Source organism: Thalassophryne amazonica, chromosome 10 (genome assembly GCF_902500255.1).
Source record: "Thalassophryne amazonica chromosome 10, fThaAma1.1, whole genome shotgun sequence".
NCBI lineage: Eukaryota > Metazoa > Chordata > Actinopteri > Batrachoidiformes > Batrachoididae > Thalassophryne > Thalassophryne amazonica.
The window spans coordinates 67,089,187-67,108,614 of NC_047112.1; the positions used below are offsets into that span (position 1 = coordinate 67,089,187).

Consider the following 19,428-nt stretch of genomic DNA (forward strand, 5'->3'; position numbering starts at 1 on the left):
TCTTTTAGGATTACTGATATAATTGCCTCTCGCCATGAGCATGGTATTTCTCCCTTTTGTAGCACCCAGTTAAATGTTTTTTGTAAAACTGGAATCAATAATTCTCTAAAAACCTTGTACCATTCTGAGGTGTACCCATCTGCCCCCAGGGATTTGTTTAATTTTAATTTTGAGATTGCTGCATCAATCTCTTGTTCCGTGATTTCTGATACAAGGCACCGATTTTGCTCCTCCGTAACTTTATGTAGATGTGGTTTATCTAAAAACTTGTCTATTTCTGTTATATTCTCAGTTGTTGAGTTTGAGTATAAATTTGTATAATATGCTTCAAAACACTTTTGAATGTCCTCGGTTTTAAATTTTACTTCTTTAGTTTGAGGGTTCCTAATTTTGTCGATGCTTCTTTTTGCCTCCTCTTTTTTAATTTGTAAGCCAATAATTTAGTTGATTTTCCGCCAATCTTTGTTTCGTAAATAACATTTTTTTTTTGTATTTCTTCAGAATAAATCTCATTTATTTGAGCCTTTTTCTTCTGCATTTCTTGATATAATTCACTGGTAGAATTTTGTTTGTGATCATGTTCCATGTTTTTTAATTCTGATTGCAATATTTCGAGTTTCTTTTGTTTTTGCCTTTTCAAAAAAGCTGTTTTGGCAATTATCTTCCCTCTTAACACTGCCTTGCAAGCATCCCAGAGGACAGGCGGGGACACCTCGCCATCATCATTTTCCTTCAAGTATCTTTGAATTTCTAGTTTTAGTTTTAGTTTAGTTTTTTTATTCCTCCTTTCAATACATTGGCATTAAGCCTCCAAAGAGTTCTCTTTTTCTCAGGTGTCAAAAGCAGATTCACATAAACTGGGCAATGATCCGATAAATCCCTCACTCCGATTTCACAGTTCTCTATTCTATATCTATCCTTGCTATGCATCATAAAATAATCAATTCTAGAGTAGTTATTGTGCAGAGAGGAATAAAATGTGTAATCTTTGTTTGTGGGGTGTAATTCTCTCCAAACGTCTATGATACCTACCTCTCCCATTAAGTCTGTCATTTTTTTAGCTATACCACTTTTTGGAGGGCCTCCTGTGGAGGTATCCCACTGTGGTTCCAACCTCTGGTTTAAATCTCCCCCTGCAACTAGTATTCCCTCCCCCTCAGATGTCATTAAATCAAATAGTTTTCTATAAAATATCCAATCAGATCCGGGAGGAGCATATACGTTTAGAAAGCTGATTAATATCCCCTCTAATCTCCCCTTCACTAGAACATATCTTCCCTCTTTATCACTTATTACAGACAATTTTTGAAATGGAATTTTACCCGATATCAAAACAGCAACTCCTCTCCTATGACCCATTTTATATGATGAAGCATATACCTGTGCAAACCGGTTTCTTTTTAATTTGTCATGTTCTTTTTCTGACATATGTGTTTCTTGCAAAAATGCCACTCCCACGCCCTCTTTTTTCAATTTACTTAGAATTTTACCTCTTTTAATTGGGTTAAGTAGCCCATTTACATTGTATGAAGATATTTTAATAAAATTATTTTGCAAAGCCATCTTTAATACTTCTATGTTTATAGTTATTCCCCTTGCTACAGTCACAACAACACTGAACAAAGAACATAATAACCTTAACTTGAACAAAGTTTACCTTTAAAATGAAAAATGAAATTAAAGTAACTTCCAGAAATGGGGTCTCTTCATTGACCCTATTTGAGCCCCGCAGTTGGTGGAATACATCTCTAGGATGCTCCTGAACACATCATCAGTGATGTAACCTGGGGTCCTCGGGTGTTTCGGGTCTTTCAACATCAGACACCCTCACCCAGGCGACCCAGCCATGGTTGATCAGACCCGGCTTGTGTTCAGGTGGCATTCGCTACTCCCCATGGAGTAAAGACTCCTGCAAAGGCTCAGAGGGATAGCCTCTGGATTTACACCACCAGAGGGCCCCCTTGTCATAATAATAGAACACAAACATGCCTCTGCTGGCAGCTCGAGAGAGCACAGTCCCGACTATTTCTTACTCTCCAGGAAATTTATAATAAACATTACTCCCCACCTTTATCCTTCTAACCTGAATGCACAGGTAACTCATCCTGTCTCCGAGGGGATCTCCTGAAAGCGTCCAGTTTATTCATAAATTCTGGTCTTGCCTCCGCCTGACGTTTTCTGCTCGGTGTTCGGCCCGCCCTCCAGGTTAGACGCTTCACTCTTTCAAACACATTTTCCGCTGATGTCACTACTGTCATCTCATACCCCCTTGCCATATCCTTGGTCGCCTCCTCCGCTGTATTATAAATCCTCGTTCCTCCATCGTAAAATACCCAGAGTTTTGCAGGAAATGGCGTTTGAAAGCGTATTTTCCTTTCCTTGAGCACCCTTTTTGCCTCCGCATATTCTTTGCGCTGCCTCAGAACCTCCGGAGCATAATCATGATCGATGATTATCTTCCTTCCCTCATACATGAACCCTTTCTTCTGCCATGCCGCCTTGATAATTGCTTCCTTGCACCTGTAACTTAGCAGCTTCACCACTATTGATCTCGGAGGAGCATTTTCTGATGGTTTGGCAGCCACAGTGCGGTGAGCCCTTTCAATCTGTAGTTCCAGTGAAGGATCCAGCTCCAGATTCTCTTTGAGGAGACGCTTGACAAATGCGGTCATTGATGTAGCTCCGTTTTCAGCCTCCTCTTTCACATTATGGATCTTAATATTCTCACGTCTTAACCTCCCCTCTTGGTCCGTCAGCCTCTCCATGAACTGCTTTTGCATCTCCAACAGCTTCAGAGTGGCGTCTTCCATGTTTTGAATGCGCTCCTCCGACTCCATTATGCGCTGCCGAACGCGTGTGTTGAAGATTACAATATCCTCTTTCAGCTCTTTGAATGAGTCTGCGTGTTCTCTCCTAAAATCCTTTATCTCACGTAGCACTGTTTGTAGCTCGGGCATATTTTCTTCCCCAAACTCTTTATGCGCTGGTTCACCCGCTGCTAGCTGCATGTTAGCCATTAACTCCGGTCGTCTTTCAGCTTGGTGAACGTCGGTTCTTGCGTTGCCTTCAATTTTCTTTGCTTTTCCCCTTGTCATAATATTGACCCCCTTGGTAAAGTTTAACACTCGCCTTTTTCAAAAATTCGGAGAAATAAAATCTTCAGGGGTTTTGAAACTTTTAGTCGGGGAGTTGCTTCTCTATGCCGCCGCCATGTTCACCGGAAGTCCCTTCTCATCATTAATTGCATGGCGCTGAATTCTCCTTCTTTGGAAGGGTATAGTGCACTGCCATCTTGTGCATCCTGGTTGAAAGACCTCATGTCCTTTCTTAAAGGTGATAGAGAGAGGTTGAATGGGGCATTAATCCTTGTTGTGTGATGTGATATGTAGCCCCCCAAAAATTGTTTGGGTCTGTAATGGCTCAGAACCTTCCTAAAAGGCTCTCTGAAACAGCTATGGTACTATGCTGGGTTTAGAATGCCTCGTTTTCCTTTAATGGCGTCGTTCAACCTCATTATGAAATGCACGTAGGTGTTGGCGCTGATCAGTTGCCGTTGTTTGATTGGCTGCCCTTGCTCTCACTGAAAATGCCGCTAAGAGGATTAGGGAAGTCTCCGGTTCAACTCAGAACAGAATGAAAATGATCGCTGATTCGCTCATTTCGCTGTCAATCAAAAATGGATTCAGCCTCAGACAGATCATCCAATCATCATGCAGAAGCTGGGCGTCCGGGCCAGCCGAGGCCAGCCCACTGCCCCATAGACCCCAGAATCGCAGAGCCTCCGATGGGCGGGACAAAGCCCAGCATTTATCCAGTGACTTGTCTCGTTTTGCTGCACTTGTGTCGCTATTGAAGTCTGTGGCCGACGGTTTAAAGCACTGTGAAGCTGCGGGTTTGAGTGAGAGGAAATCCGCGTCGTTACCAGTGATAAGAAGCTGATTCTGAACAAAAGTTGAGCGCGTTGTAGCGAAAACGAGACGACAGTAATCTTCACTAACTTATTTAACAGATCACGTTTCAACATTGCTTTTGAGTGATAAATCTTGTTCCTCGCCCACCAACATGAAGTCAGCCAGAGGCTGACTGTGACATAAAGTCCAGTCACAAAATAATAATGATAATAAAAAAAAGATCCAAAATAAATTTAAAAACAAATTTAAAACAAAAGAAAATGTGATACTTACAGGCTGTAGTGATTGCTGGGGTTGATTTTGTCGCAAAGTCGGTACTGACCCTCTACTGAGTATTAAATGCCGACTGAAGCCAGCTCGAAATTGTGCAAGGTTTGTGAAACAGTCCTCCGTGAAATGCGCAGAGCAAAGAAATAGTCGGTGGTTGTATGTACTGGGGATGCGGTTAAAAATGACTAAAAGCCATTGATCGCGTACACTGCTTTCCGTGGGAAGAATATGTAAAGATCGTAGTCCGCTATGACAGCCTGGGAAGGCACACCTGTAGCTCACCAGTGCTCCTCTTCCAGTGTTACGAATGGGTGGGCACAACCTTATGAATAATTAATTTCGAAAGGGCCTGTGTGAAAGGAGGTGGGTGTGGGTGTGTGTGGGGGGGGGGCTATTGGTGAAAAAGTGACGTAACTTTTCTCTCAAAAACGGATTGGCCTGTTTTCTGGCGGCAATTCAAAAAAGGAGAATTACTTGAAACAGAGGTTCTGAAACTTGCTGGCACTTTGTGTGTATTCCCCACAGCGGGGAGACTCTGAACTAACACCAAAAACATGAAAAAGATGATTTTGATTCTCTATCCCCTTTAAATTGGAAAAAATAAAATTCACCCTTTGTGGTTCTTCCCAAAAATTCTTTCAACAATGGCAGCCTTTCATGTCCTACTTCAAAAACATACAGCCCTCACTTTTGCAATAGCATTCTGTCTGAATACGCAGAAATGATTGTTTTGCCAATGTGTATGTGAAAATTATTGCTCAAAATTCCTGAAAGCTTAGATGTGTTTGTTTTGTTTTTATTTTAAATCTTACTACTTTTTTTAAATTATCTACCCTGCATTCATATTGATCACTTGTATTTGTTCTTGTGTTGAGAAAAAGAAAAAAAAAGCAGTTTCACATGAGTGAATTCTGCTGAAGATTCCACTGTTACATTGTCATCCTCAGGGTTGGGAGGGTTACTTTAAAAATGTATTCCGATACAGTTACTAGTTACCTGTTGAAAAATGTAATCACCTGCTAAATTTTCAACCAAAAATGCCAAACAAATGAAGGATAATGAAAACTCAGGCGTGTGCAAATGAATTTGTAATTAAAAGTGGCTTGCAGAACTCTATACAAAACAAAAAAAAAGTCTACTACTTGTTCAGTAAATTCGCACCATGTTTAACATATCAGTCCACTTATTGAACTTTGAAAATAAGAACAGCAGCATAATGAAAACCATTAAGTAAATGCTGTCAGTAAGGAGGCGTGGTCGCCATTTTAATTCCGGGCAAGTTAGTGATTTGCGTGCATAGAAGTTCAAGAAACAGGTGGAATATGCCGGAAAGCTGCGCATGTTGGCAAAGCCACAAACGGAGGAACAAGGGAGACAATATTTCCTTCCAAAAGCAAGTGGTTTTGGTTCTTCTTGTCACTTTGTCCGTGATACTGGATGATAAACAGCTGTATGTCTCCTGCCGTACCTGTGTTGCCTGATGACACGGACCATTAACTCTTCATTTATGTCTAGTTGATATTTTCCACTGCTAGACCAATGTCTAGTTAGAATACTTGTCGTTAGTGATTAAAATTGTTCGACAAGACTGGGGATTTTTTTTTAAAATTTGCACCTTAAAATAATGAGATTATAATGACCCGCGCTGTGCCGCTCAGTCACACCCACACAGAGATGTGTACCCACACCACTGACTTCATGAATGAAACTCAGTCAATAAAGGATAATTGTGTAAAAATATAATATGTATATAAATGTATTGTAATGGGTTTAGGAGCCGCGCTGCATTGAACAGCAGCTGCTGCAGCAGGACGCCTCAGCTCAGCAGCTTGAACAGCGCAGATCCGTGTAACTTTCAACACTAATATTTGGGAATGTGTGTGTGTCCGAGTAAGTTTAATACTTTCCTGACATAATTTAATGTAATTTAATTTTACTGGCTCAATATCCGGGTCAAAATGGCATTTTAACACGTATTTTGCGAGCATTTTTCTGAGTGTGTTCAGTCGCGGATCTCCATTGAAAATGCATTAACATCTGGGTACTTCATCAATATTTTGCCCGGTGAGGAGACGTCATGTCGCTGTCCATAAAGGGAGAAAAAAATATATTATACACAGATAATATCATAAAATGCATTAAAATTGTAATCCTGCGAAGTAATCCCCATTTTTACTAAATATACCTGTAATCTGAATACATCTTTTTTTTCTGTAACTGTAGCGGAATACAGTTACCTTCTTCTCTTTTTTTTTTTTTCCTAATTACGTAACGCTGTTACATGTATTCCGTCACTCCCCAAACCTGGTCATTGTATAATATATTAATAAAAAAAAAAAAAAAACAGTCTTTTCAGTCTTAAATGAATTTCATGTTGTGTAATTGTTCTGAGCTAATACATAATTTGGTTTACAATTAAAAGAAAAATCATTCCAGGTCCTACTTCCACGTCATATTCTGTTATTTCAAGATTATCATTGACACTTCAAATGAAAGGTTGATTTTAGTATCATTTAAATATGCACTTCTTTTGAGATTTTTTTTTTCTTGCAGGACATGCTGAAAATGTGTCATTAGATAAAAAATTAGTTTGGTTTCTGGGGCCCCATGGGCCCTAAACCCCGGCTTGACCCCCTGCAAATTTTCCTTGGATTTCACAATTGTCATTTCACAGCCCTTGTCTGATCTAACCTGAATAATGTTGTTGGGTCTGACCCTGCCTGAATAATGTTGTTGGGTCTGACCCTACCTGAATAATGTTGCTGGGTCTGACCCTACCTAAATAAAGTTGTTGGGTCTGACCCTACCTGAATAATGTCATTGGGTCTGATCAGACTTGAATAATATTGTTGGGTCTGGCCCTACCTGAATAATGTCGTTGGGTCTGATCTTACTTGAATAATGTTGATGGGTCTAACCCTACCTGAATAATGTTGTTAGGTCTAACCCTACCTGAATAATGCCATTGGGTCTGATCTTACCTGACTAATGTCGTTGGATCTGAGCTTACCTGAATAATGTCATTGGGTTTGACCCTACCTGAATAATGTCATTGGGTCTTACCCTACCTGAATAATGTTGTTTGGTCTGACATTACCTGAATAATATTGTTGGGTCTGATTTGTTCATGTAAATGGGGAATCTTCTTCACAGACTAAGGTTAATTATGGAGTTCCACAAGGTTCTGTGCTAGGACCAATTTTATTCACTTTATACATGCTTCCCTTAGGCAGTATTATTAGACAGCATTGCTTAAATTTTCATTGTTACGCAGATGATACCCAGCTTTATCTATCCATGAAGCCAGAGGACACACACCAATTAGCTAAACTGCAGGATTGTCTTACAGACATAAAGACATGGATGACCTCTAATTTCCTGCTTTTAAACTCAGATAAAACTGAAGTTATTGTACTTGGCCCCAGAAATCTTAGAAACATGGTGTCTAACCAGATCCTTACTCTGGATGGCATTACCCTGACCTCTAGTAATACTGTGAGAAATCTTGGAGTCATTTTTGATCAGGATATGTCATTCAGTGCGCATATTAAACAAATATGTAGGACTGCTTTTTTGCATTTGCGCAATATCTCTAAAATTAGAAAGGTCTTGTCTCAGAGTGATGCTGAAAAACTAATTCATGCATTTATTTCCTCTAGGCTGGACTATTGTAATTCATTATTATCAGGTTGTCCTAAAAGTTCCCTGAAAAGCCTTCAGTTAATTCAAAATGCTGCAGCTAGAGTACTGACAGGGACTAGAAGGAGAGAGCATATCTCACCCATATTGGCCTCTCTTCATTGGCTTCCTGTTAATTCTAGAATAGAATTTAAAATTCTTCTTCTTACTTATATGGTTTTGAATAATCAGGTCCCATCTTATCTTAGGGAGCTCATAGTACCATATCACCCCAATAGAGCGCTTCGCTCTCAGACTGCCGGCTTACTTGTAGTTCCTAGGGTTTGTAAGAGTAGAATGGGAGGCAGAGCCTTCAGCTTTCAGACTCCTCTCCTCTGGAACCAGCTCCCAATTCGGATCAGGGAGACAGACACCCTCTCTACTTTTAAGATTAGGCTTAAAACTTTCCTTTTTTCTAAAGCTTATAGTTAGGGCTGGATCAGGTGACCCTGAACCATCCCTTAGTTATGCTGCTATAGACTTAGACTGCTGGGGGGTTCCCATGATGCACTGAGTGTTTCTTTCTCTTTTTGCTCTGTATGTACCACTCTGCATTTAATCATTAGTGATTGATCTCTGCTCCCCTCCACAGCATGTCTTTTTCCTGGTTCTCTCCCTCAGCCCCAACCAGTCCCAGCAGAAGACTGCCCCTCTCTGAGCCTGGTTCTGCTGGAGGTTTCTTCCTGTTAAAAAGGAGTTTTTCCTTCCCACTGTCGCCAAGTGCTTGCTCACAGGGGGTCGTTTTGACCGTTGGGGTTTTTCCGTAATTATTGTATGGCTTTGCCTTACAATATAAAGCGCCTTGGGGCAACTGTTTGTTGTGATTTGGCGCTATATAAATAAAATTCATTTGATTTGATTTGATCTTACCTGAATAATGTTGTTGTGTCTGATCTTACCTGAATAATGTTGTTTGGTCTGACCCTACCTGAATAATGTCGTTGGGTCTAACCCTACCTAAATAATGTTGTTCGGTCTGATCTTACCTGAATAATGTTGTTGAGTCTGACCCTTCTTGAATAATGTCATTGGGTCTGGTCTTACCAAAATAATGTCGTTGGGTCTGACCCTACCTGAATAATGTCATTGGGTGTGACCCTACCTGAATAATAACGTTGGGTCTGTTCTTACCTGAATAATGTCGTTGGCTCTGACCATACCTAAATAATGTCATTGGGTGTGACCCTACCTGAATAATGTCGTTGGGTCTGATCTTACCTGAATAATGTTGTGTTTCACTCTGTGTGTACAGAATTCTTGACCCATGTGTCCCTTGTTGTTGAGTCCCTCTGGTCATTGTGACTAAACCACATGTCTATGTTCTCTGTCCATCTGATGCACCTACAGGGCCCTGGCAGACACCAGGCAGATAGGCAAGCTGACACGGGAGCAGTTTGCCCTTGCCATGCATTTCATTCAGCTGAAAGTCAGCAAGGGCACGGACCCTCCGCAGTCCCTGACAGTGGACATGATCCCCCCATCTGAGAGAGGCACTCCGGTTCCCGTAGGTCACTCACACTGACCATCACACCCCAGTGTTTCATGTGCAGCACTCCGCTCCATGGACAATATGCATAGGATCTGTTTTTGGGCCTTACTTACCCCCACTCAGCCGCTCACAGCCACTGCAGACGGCTCCACTCATTATTGCTCTCAGTTCCTGTCAGTTTTTAACTTGCTCCAGTCAAATCCTTCACCTCTTGCTCCAAAAAAACAAAACATTCATCATGACGTGTCAGCGATATGGTGTCGACTGACAGCTGTTGTTCAGTTAAACGAGCTCATGGAAGAAAATCTAGCACACGCGCGTGCACACACACACACACACACACACACACACACACACACACACACACACTGTAAAATCCACAGGATTTCCACAGCAGCAGTGCTGAATCTGGGCTGGTGCTCCACACCTTGCACCTGATGTGAAAGAGCAGACAAGCCATTTTCAACGCACATTTATTTTTGATTTGGTAAATGTTGAAAAAAATAACATTTTGGATTAAAATGTGCATGTTTGTCTGCAAGTGGCTGATTGAATCTCATTTTGCTTTTAGGTCATTTATATGCTCTACATCTTGATCGTTTATTATAAATTAACTTGATCAGAGGTAGGCAGTACTCAAGTAAAAATGAAAGTCTTCTTTGTCTTTTGGCTGTTAACGTTAGGGGTCGCCACAGCAGATCAATCGTTTCCATCTCACCCTGTCCTTTGTATCTTCCTCTGTCACACCAACCACCTGCATGTCCTCCCTCAGCACATCCATAAACCTCCTCTTTGGCTTCCCTCTTCTCCTCCTGCCTGGTGGCTCCATCCTCAGCATCCTTCTCCCTATATACCCTGGGTCCTTCCTCCGCACATGACCAAACCATCTCAATCTCGCCTCTCTGACTTTGTCTCCAAACTGTCCCACCTGAGCTGTCCCTCTGATATGTTTATTCCTAATCTTGTCCATTCTTGTCACTCCCAAAGAGTATCTCAACATCTTCAGCACTGCCACCTCCACCTCTGCCTCCTGTCTTTTTGTTAGTGCCACCGTCTCTAAGCCGTACAACATAGCTGGTCTCACTGCTGTCTTGTAAACTTTCCCCTTCACTCTTGCTAATATTCTTCGGTCACAAATCACTCCCGCCACCTTTCTCCACCCACTCCACCCTGCCTGCACTCTCTTCTTCACCTCTCTACCATACTCTCCATTACTTTGAACAGTTGACCCCAAATATTTAAACTCATCTACTTTTGCCACTTCTACTCCTTGTAACTGCACTGTTCCACTGGGCTCCCTCCCATTCACACACATGTACACAGTCTTGCTTCTACTGACTTTCATTCCCCTTCTCTCCAAAGCATATATCCACCTCTCCAGACTAGACTCAACTTACTCTCTACTCTCACTACAGATCACAATGTCATTGGCAAACATCATAGTCCATGGGGACTTATCCGTCAATCTGTCCATCACCACTACAAACAAGAAAGGGCTCAGAGCTGATCCTTGGTATAATCCCACCTCCACCTTGAATGAGTCTGTCATTCCGACTGCGCATCTCACTGCTGTCACACTATTCTTGTACATGTCCTGCACTACCCTAACATACTTCTCTGCCACTCCAGACTTCCTCATACAATACCACAGCTCTTCTCTTGGCACCCTATCATAAGCTTTTTCTAAGTCCACAAACACACAATGTAACTCTTTCTGGCCTTCTCTGTACTTCTCCAACAGTATTCTCAGAGCAAACATTGTATCTGTAGTGCTCTTTCTCGGCATGAAACCATATTGCTACTCACAGATCTTCACCTGTTTTCTAAGCCTCTCTTCTATTACTCTTTCCCATAGCCTCATGTTGTGGCTGATCAACTTTATGCCTCTAGTTACTGCAGCTCTGCACATCACCCTTGTTCTTGAAAATAGGAACCAGCACACTTCATCTCCACTCCTCAGGCATCCTCTCACTTTCCAACAATCTGGTTAGAAACTCTACTGCCGTCTCTCCTAGACCTTTCCATGCCTCCACTGGAATGTCATCTGGACCAACTGCCTTTCCACTCATCATCCTCTTCATAGCAGCCCTCACTTCTTCCTTACTAATCTCTTGTACTTCCTGATTTACTCTCACCACATCATCCAGCCTTTTCTCTTGCTCATTTTCTTTATTCATCAGCTCTTCAAAATAGTCCCTCCACCTTCTCAGCACACACTCCTCACTTGTCAGCACATTACCATGTGCATCTTTTACCACTCTAACCTGCTGCACATCCTTTCCAGCTCTCCTTCCTTTCTCCTTCCTTACTATTCGACTTCTTGTACAGCTCGAAATATGCCTTTTCCTTCGCTTTTGCCACTTCTCTTTTCGCCTTACGCCGCATCTCCTTGTACTCCTGTCTACTTTCTTAATCTCTCCGACTATCCCAAAACTTTTTCGCCAACCTCTTTCTCCTTATGCTTTCCTGGACCTCTTCAGTCCACCACCAAGTCTCCTTGTCTTTCTTCCACTGTCCAGATGTCATACCCAGTACTGTCCTAGCTGTCTCCCTCACCACATCTGCAGTACTTTTCCAGTTGTCCAAAATTGCTTCCCCTCCAACCAGTGCTTCTCTCACCTGCTCGCTAAATTTCACACAACAGTCTTCCTCGTTCAGCTTCCACCATCTGATCCTTTGTTGAGCTCTCACTCTCTTCTTCTTCTTTACCTCTAAAGTCATCCTACAAACAACCATCCTATGCTGTCTAACGACACTCTCTCCTGCCACCACCTTACAGTCTCTGATTTCTTTTAGCTTGCATCTCCTATAAAGAATGTAGTCCACCTGTGTGCACCTTCCTCCATTCTTATATGTTACCCTGTGCTCCTCCCTTTTCTTAATAATGTGACACAATACGACAAATTAAATTTTACATCCAGAATTTTATTTATTTTATTGTTTTATTTTTTACTAAATCCCCAAATCAGTGACTCGGGGTGCTTTCACACTTGGACCTCTTCAGCCCTCAAAACTAGAGTCCATTCATACAGAGAGCAACGACAACTGACAACACGGTGTTATTTTGGAGCCAGTTGTGCTGAACTACTGAACAAACCTTTTATGATTTTTATCAATTAATCACATACAGCAGCACATCCAGGTACAGACACTATCAAAATAATTATAGAAAGAGTTAAGCTATCAAATTTACAAAAATTTACAATTCATGATGATTTATTGAATTAATTTAAAGCCTGATTTATGCTTCTGCAGCTCTGTAACACTGTGTCATGACGTCGACATGTGTGACTGTTTTAAAGTTCTCCGTCACTGGATTATGCTTTATTCTGCATTAATTTCACTCTCAACAAGCTTTTTTTTTCTACAATCATCACCTCCAATTCAAAGGTAAGATGTACAATTTCCTCTTTTTCAGACTCCGTGTTGTAAATTTGCGGACTTTTCTGATACATTTGTAATCAGCATGCACACTGCAGAAGCTGTTACAATATGAGAAGAAAGAGTGAAAGCAGAAAAATGTCAAATCACAGCCTTTTGCTGTGTCTGATTTAACAGGTACACGTCAGCCCCTCACACCGAGTCTGAACACGGTTTGAACAATAAACGGTCCGGTTTTTAATCACAGAAATGACTCCGGTCTCACTTTCCTCAAATCTGTGAGTGTCAGCGCTGAACTTTAATTACCTCTGCTTGGGTTTTTAATATAGAAATACATTGCGATCGCACGGGGCATTTTATCCGATCTGAGCGAAAATCTGTTAAACAAAATTTGTTATATATGGTGTTTATTCCATGGAAAACAATACAAAAACATTGGGACTGTGAATATCCAGTTTATACAATGACGGTTGAGGGGCGTTTTACCGCACATGGGACTGAAGAATAAATTTACCTCTCAAACCTTTGATGATGAAATCACTTCCTTCCCAACCATCAAAACAACTCCAATCGATGACTCAGCATTTTTTGTGGATATGCGAACACTACAACCACACTCACAGCCCTTTGAAACAAACTGAACTAGTTTATTTCTAGATTAAAACTAGATCCCAACTTGTGCTCTAATTGGGATCCATCTCAAACATTGTCAGGTGTCACCGCCCGTCCTTCATCATCATCATTTCGTTTCTGGAGCAGAACTCGAAAACTGTTGAGAATTTTTTTCATGAGACTTGACATTTGTGTTAACTGAACAGTGAACTGGTGCTTTTTGAGATTTTAGGTTTTCAGAGATTTTTATTTTTAGTATGATAAAGCAGAAATGGCAAACTTGAACATACATTCCTTTCAGCTTTTTGAACTGAGGAAGTTGCGGGGAGGCACATATCATCTTCTGGTGACTCTTTTCAAAAAAAATCTGTGCCTTTCACACCGCCTTTTTCATTATATTTCCTTTTTTCCACCTGTTTTCAATATACGAGGGCTGTCCATAAAGTATAGGTCCTTTTTATTTTTTCAAAAACTATATGGATTTCATTCATATGTTTTTACATCAGACATGCATGAACCCTTGTGCGCATGCGTGAGTTTTTCCACGCCTGTCGGTGACGTCATTCGCCTGTGAGCACTCCTTGTGGGAGGAGTCGTCCAGCCCCTCGTCGGAATTCCTTTGTCTGAGAAGTTGCTGAGAGACTGGCGCTTTGTTTGATCAAAATTTTTTCTAAACCTGTGAGACACATCGAAGTGGACATGGTTCGAAAAATTAAGCTGGTTTTCAGTGAAAATTTTAATGGCTGATGAGAGATTTTGAGGTGACACTGTCGCTTTAAGGACTTCCCACGGTGCGAGACGTCGCACTGCGCTCTCAGGCGGCGTCATCAGCCTGTTTCAAACTGAAAACCTCCACATTTCAGGCTCTATTGATCCAGGACGTCGTGAGAGAACAAAGAAGTTTCAGAAGAAGTCGGTTTCAGCATTTTATCCGGATATTCCACTGTTAAAGGAGATTTTTTTTAATGAAAGACGTGCGGACGGGTCCGCGCGTTGGGACGCAGCCGGCGCGGAGCGGCGGCACAGGAAAAACACCTCCGTGTTGATAACCATTTGTAAAATCCAGGCGGCTTTTGATGGCTTTCAGTGGAGTGAGTATATGAGAAATTGTTTAACAGCTGGACATGTTCCAACTTGTCCTTAAGGCTTCCAACAGAGGTGTTTTTCCTGTGGCGGAGCGTCGCGGCGGCTGCGAGCCGACGCGCGGACCCGTCCGCACGTCTTTCATTAAAAAAATCTCCTTTAACAGTGGAATATCCGGATAAAATGCTGAAACCGACTTCTTCTGAAACTTCTCTGTTCTCTCACGACGTCCTGGATCAATAGAGCCTGAAATGTGGAGGTTTTCAGCTTGAAACAGGCTGATGACGCCACCTGAGAGCGCTGTGCGACGTCTCGCACTGTGGGAAGTCCTTAAAGCGACAGTGTCACCTCAAAATCTCTCATCAGCCGTTAAAATTTTCACTGAAAACCAGCTTAATTTTTCGAACCATGTCCACTTCGATGTGTCTCACAGGTTTAGAAAAAATTTTGATCAAACAAAGCGCCAGTCTCTCAGCAACTTCTCAGACAAAGGAATTCCGACGAGGGGCTGGACGACTCCTCCCACAAGGAGTGCTCACAGGCGAATGACGTCACCGACAGGCGTGGAAAAACTCACGCATGCGCACGAGGGTTCAAGCATGTCTGACGTAAAAACATATGAATGAAATCCATATAGTTTTTGAAAAAAATAAAAAGGACCTATACTTTATGGACAGACCTCGTATTACAACATATCAGCCAAGAACAGCAACTCCTCTTCAACCGCTTACTCCAGTTAAGGATCACTGGGGGGCTGGAGCCTGTCCCAGCAGTCATAGGGTGTGAGGCGGGTTCACCTTGGACAGGTCACCAGTCTGTCATAGGGACACAAACAGACAAACACATTCACACCTACGAACAGCTTAAAGTTTCCAGTCCACCGAACCTGCATGTCTTTCGATGTGGGAAGAAGCCGGATCACCCAGAGGGAACCCAGAAGGACACAGGGAGAACACACAAATTCCACACAAAAAAGGCCACAGGTGGGAATCGAACCCATGACCTTCTTGCTGTGAGGCAACAGTGCTAACCACTAAGTCACCATACTGCCCTAATAGCAACAGGGCAACAGGTGAAAAACATAAATATAACGTGGGCACAGGTGATGGTACTAATAAAAACTGTAAGTAACAGCACACAGACACACAGGCTCGTCAGTCTTGTCTGTGACTGTCTCCATGAAGGTGTTCAAAAAGGCCATGTAGGCATCAATTGAAGAATTACACGGGTTAAAATTTAAAAATGCTCCAATCATATTGAAAACTATACCACATTATTTGTCTGGTCACAAAGATTCCTAAAAGGTATAGGTTGGACTATCTGTGACTGAATACTATGGCGTTATGGGGTAAAAACAGCAAAAATGGCGACAAAGGTCAATTTCAGTTTGTACAAGGATCAAAAGTTAAAGTTTCTCCAATTTTGGTTTAAAAAAAAAAGTGATACAAGTCATTGGTTGCGCTAATAGGAGTAATAAATGTAATAGTTTTGACTGTTGAATGTTTGATTTCCACAGTAAAGGTCAAACAAGATCAACGTCCATCTGTGGCATGTGGCATATGTTACCCTGTAATGTGATAACTAAGCATGACACATGGTGCAGACTATTCCCTTTTAAAACTGGAAGTTCCTGGATTCCAAAAAATCGGCTGGTCTATCTGCACCTGCACAAATGACTTATCAGTCCAATGCGCGAGTGATAATCTCTGCTGCATTTGCTGCACGTGTACTGTGACGCCTGCTGAGGCTGCTGCTCTCGCTCCTTCCTGCTGGCTCGTTGCTCAGTAGGGCCTTGGTTCCTCTCTTTCTCAGCCCTCTGTACCCCTGTTCTGACACCAAGGCGCCAGTCTGCACAGTCCTCTGCACACTGCTTCCACATGTTGACGTTGATGCTGCACGTTTTCATGTCCTTTTTGCAGACATCCTTGAAGCGCAGGTGTCGTCAACCAGCCAAACAGGTGCCCTCGTACCGTAAATCTTAGGGAGTGTGGCCTGGATTCATTTTCCTAACGTGACCAAGCCAACGAAGGCGCCTCTCACCAAGAATGGTGAACATGCTACTCATGTTGGCGCATTCTAAGACCTCTGTGTTGGGCACCTTGTCCTGCCATCCGATGTGCAGAATTTGTCGGCGTCACCTCAGATGGTAGCTGTTGAGCTTTTTCTCGTGTCTGGTGTAGGCGGTCCATGCCTCGCTACCATGGAGGAGTGTGCTGAGTACGCAAGCCTGGTAGGCATGCAGTTTTGTCTTCTCCATGAGGCTGGAGTTGTTCCACACTCTGTGGCTTCATATTGCCATAACTGCTGCTGCCTTCACAGTCCTGCTGTTGATCTCGGCATCAATGGACAGCAAGTTGGAGATGGTCGATCCAAGGAATGTGAATTGCTCCACGACTTCCAGGCTGTACCCATCACACACGTAAATCACCACTTTTTTGTTTCAACAAATCATGTCAAACCTAGGCTTGCATCTCAGATGTACCTTATTGCAAATTGTAGCTGAACCTTCAGGTCTTCTTTTTAAAAAAAATCCTGCTCTGTACCACTTCATCATGAAGCTGTATAGCTGGTGATACAAAATGTAAAATATGCACTGCGCACAGTTTCTCCAATCACAACCAGAGAAGCCGAGAACCTCTTCAGAGTTGTCTGGGTGTCTCTTCTCACTCGTCTCCTTGCAGAGTCACAAGGCATACTCAGTGACTTGAAAATGTTCATGTATCCATCCCCTGACTTGACTGAAGAAAGCCAACAATAAAACTGATTAATTATGTCTGTTATACCCATGCTTTCCATTACAAACCATTACACCCATCATTGGCTTTGCTATTTTTATTTAATTTATATCAAGTTGTACAGATTTGCTCTGAGTTTAACGAAGATTACTGTAGAAATTTTAATGTAGAGAAGCCTGAATTAGGTTTTGTATTTGAAATGGCACAAATAAATTAACGAACATGTTATTAGTGACCATCCAATGATCCACTTGGTTCTGTAAATCAGTCCCTGTGTGTTCTGGTACTTTATGCGGTTCTGTAAATTAGGTCCTGTGTGTTCTGGTACTTCATGCGGTTCTGTAACTTAGGTCCTGTGTGTTCTGGTACTTCATGTGGTTCTGTAAATCAGTCCCTGTTTTTTGGGGGGTACTTCATGTGGTTGTGTAAATCAGTCCCTGTGTTTTCTGGTACTCCATGTGGTTCTGTAAAATAGGTCCTGTGTGTTCTGGTACTTCATGCGGTTCTGTAAATCACTTCCTGTGTTTTCTGGTACTCCATGCGGTTCTGTAAAATAGGTCCTGCATGTTCTGGCACTTCATGCGGTTCTGTATATCAGGCCCTGTGTTTTCTGGTACTTCATGCGGTTCTGTAAATCAGTCCCTGTGTTTTCTGGAACTTCATGTGGGCTATAAATTAGGTCATGTGTGTTCTGGTACTTCATGCAGTTCTGTAAATCAGTTCCTATGTTTTCTGCTACTTTATGCGGTTCGGGAAATTAGGTCCTGTGTGTTCTGGTACTTCATGTGGTTCTGTCATTAGGTCCTGTGTTTTCTGGTACTTCATGCGGTTCTGTAAATCTGTCCCTGTGTTTTCTGGTACTTCATTTGGTTTTGCAAATCAGTCCCTGTGCGTTGTGGTACTTCATGCGGTTCTGTAAATCTGTCCCTGTGTTTTCTGGTACTTCATTCGGTTCTGGAAATCTGTTCCTGTGTGTTCTGGTACTTCATGTGGTTCTGTAAATCTGTCCCTGTGTGTTCTGGTACTTTATGCGGTTCTGTAAATTAGGTCCTGTATGTACTGGTACTTCATGCAGCTCAGTAAAATAGGTCCAGTGTGTTCTGGTACTTTATTCGGTACTGTAAATCAGGCCCTTAGTTTTCTGGTACTTCATGCAATTCTGTAAATCAGTCTCTGTGTTTTCTGGTACTTCATGCAATTCTGTAAATCAGTCTCTGTGTTTTCTGGTACTTCATGTGGTTCTGTAAATCAGTCCCTGTTTTTTTTGTTTTTTTTGGTACTTCATGTGGTTGTGTAAATCAGTCCCTGTATTTTCTGGTACTCCATGTGCTTCTGTAAAATAGGTCCTGTGTGTTCTGGTACTTCATGCAGTTCTGTAAATCAGTCTCTGTGTTTTCTGGTACTCCATGTGGTTCTGTAAATCAGTCCCTGTGTTTTATGGTACTCCATGCGGTTCTGTAAAATAGGTCCTGCGTGTTCTGGTATTTCATGCAGTTCTGTAAATCAGTCCCTGTGTTTTCTGGCACTTCATGCGGTTCTGTAAATCAGTTCCTATATGTAATAACTTTTAGTTTCGAATATGCTGTCATTTTTGACCACAGCGCCCACTTGTGGGCCCTCAGGACAAGAGGTCAGTGCTTTCTTCAGGACATGGTGCGGCGCTCGTACATTTTTAGGAGGTGTGACTTTGGCGCTCACTGTGTCTTTTCCTTGTGGCTGCAGAGTCTGTCCGGCTACATGACCCCAGTGGGATCAGAGACGGCTGCTCTGTCCGACATGAGGCGGGTGAGTCCACACTTCTCTCCACTCTGACCTGTCTCCTGTTTCTCACATGTAAACTCCATCACTTGGACTAAAAGGGCCACTCCAGAGGATAACCTCCAAAAGGCTCTTCAGAGCAGACAGCATCAGCGCTCTGGGTCGCCTGCTCGTCGTGGCATAGCTTCTGTGCAGCATCGCGGCACACTCTAAGCATAACGTATATACAAGAATTTGTGGAGTGTGAGATTGAAAAACCTGTTGGGCAGAAACAAAACATTCAAAAACCTTCCTCCTTCTAGACAGGGACTCTCGCTCACGCCCCCTCCACCCCAGGAGACCACACGCAGGTTCTCCTTGATCAATGGAGGGAAGATAAAACCTAATAAGGCTAAACAGGAGATTCATATTTTATTGCCAAACAAAAACCTTCAGAATTTAATCACCATACTCTTAAACAACATAACTCATGTTATCAGATGTTCACAACTTCCACTTTGTGTATTTTCTA

The 19,428-nt window shown here is 42.3% G+C and overlaps 1 protein-coding gene across 5 annotated transcripts in view; it reads left to right on the top strand.

Annotated features, from left to right (window-relative positions):
* eps15l1a (epidermal growth factor receptor pathway substrate 15-like 1a) overlaps positions 1 to 19,428 on the top strand; it is a 260,935-nt gene that overhangs the window by 119,633 nt on the left and 121,874 nt on the right. For all 5 annotated transcript variants that reach the window (XM_034180180.1, XM_034180179.1, XM_034180181.1 and 2 more), the window contains exons 11-12: positions 9,207 to 9,363; positions 18,882 to 18,944. In XM_034180180.1, the coding sequence (XP_034036071.1) occupies positions 9,207 to 9,363; positions 18,882 to 18,944 (220 nt within the window). The remainder of the gene's footprint in view (positions 1 to 9,206; positions 9,364 to 18,881; positions 18,945 to 19,428) is intronic.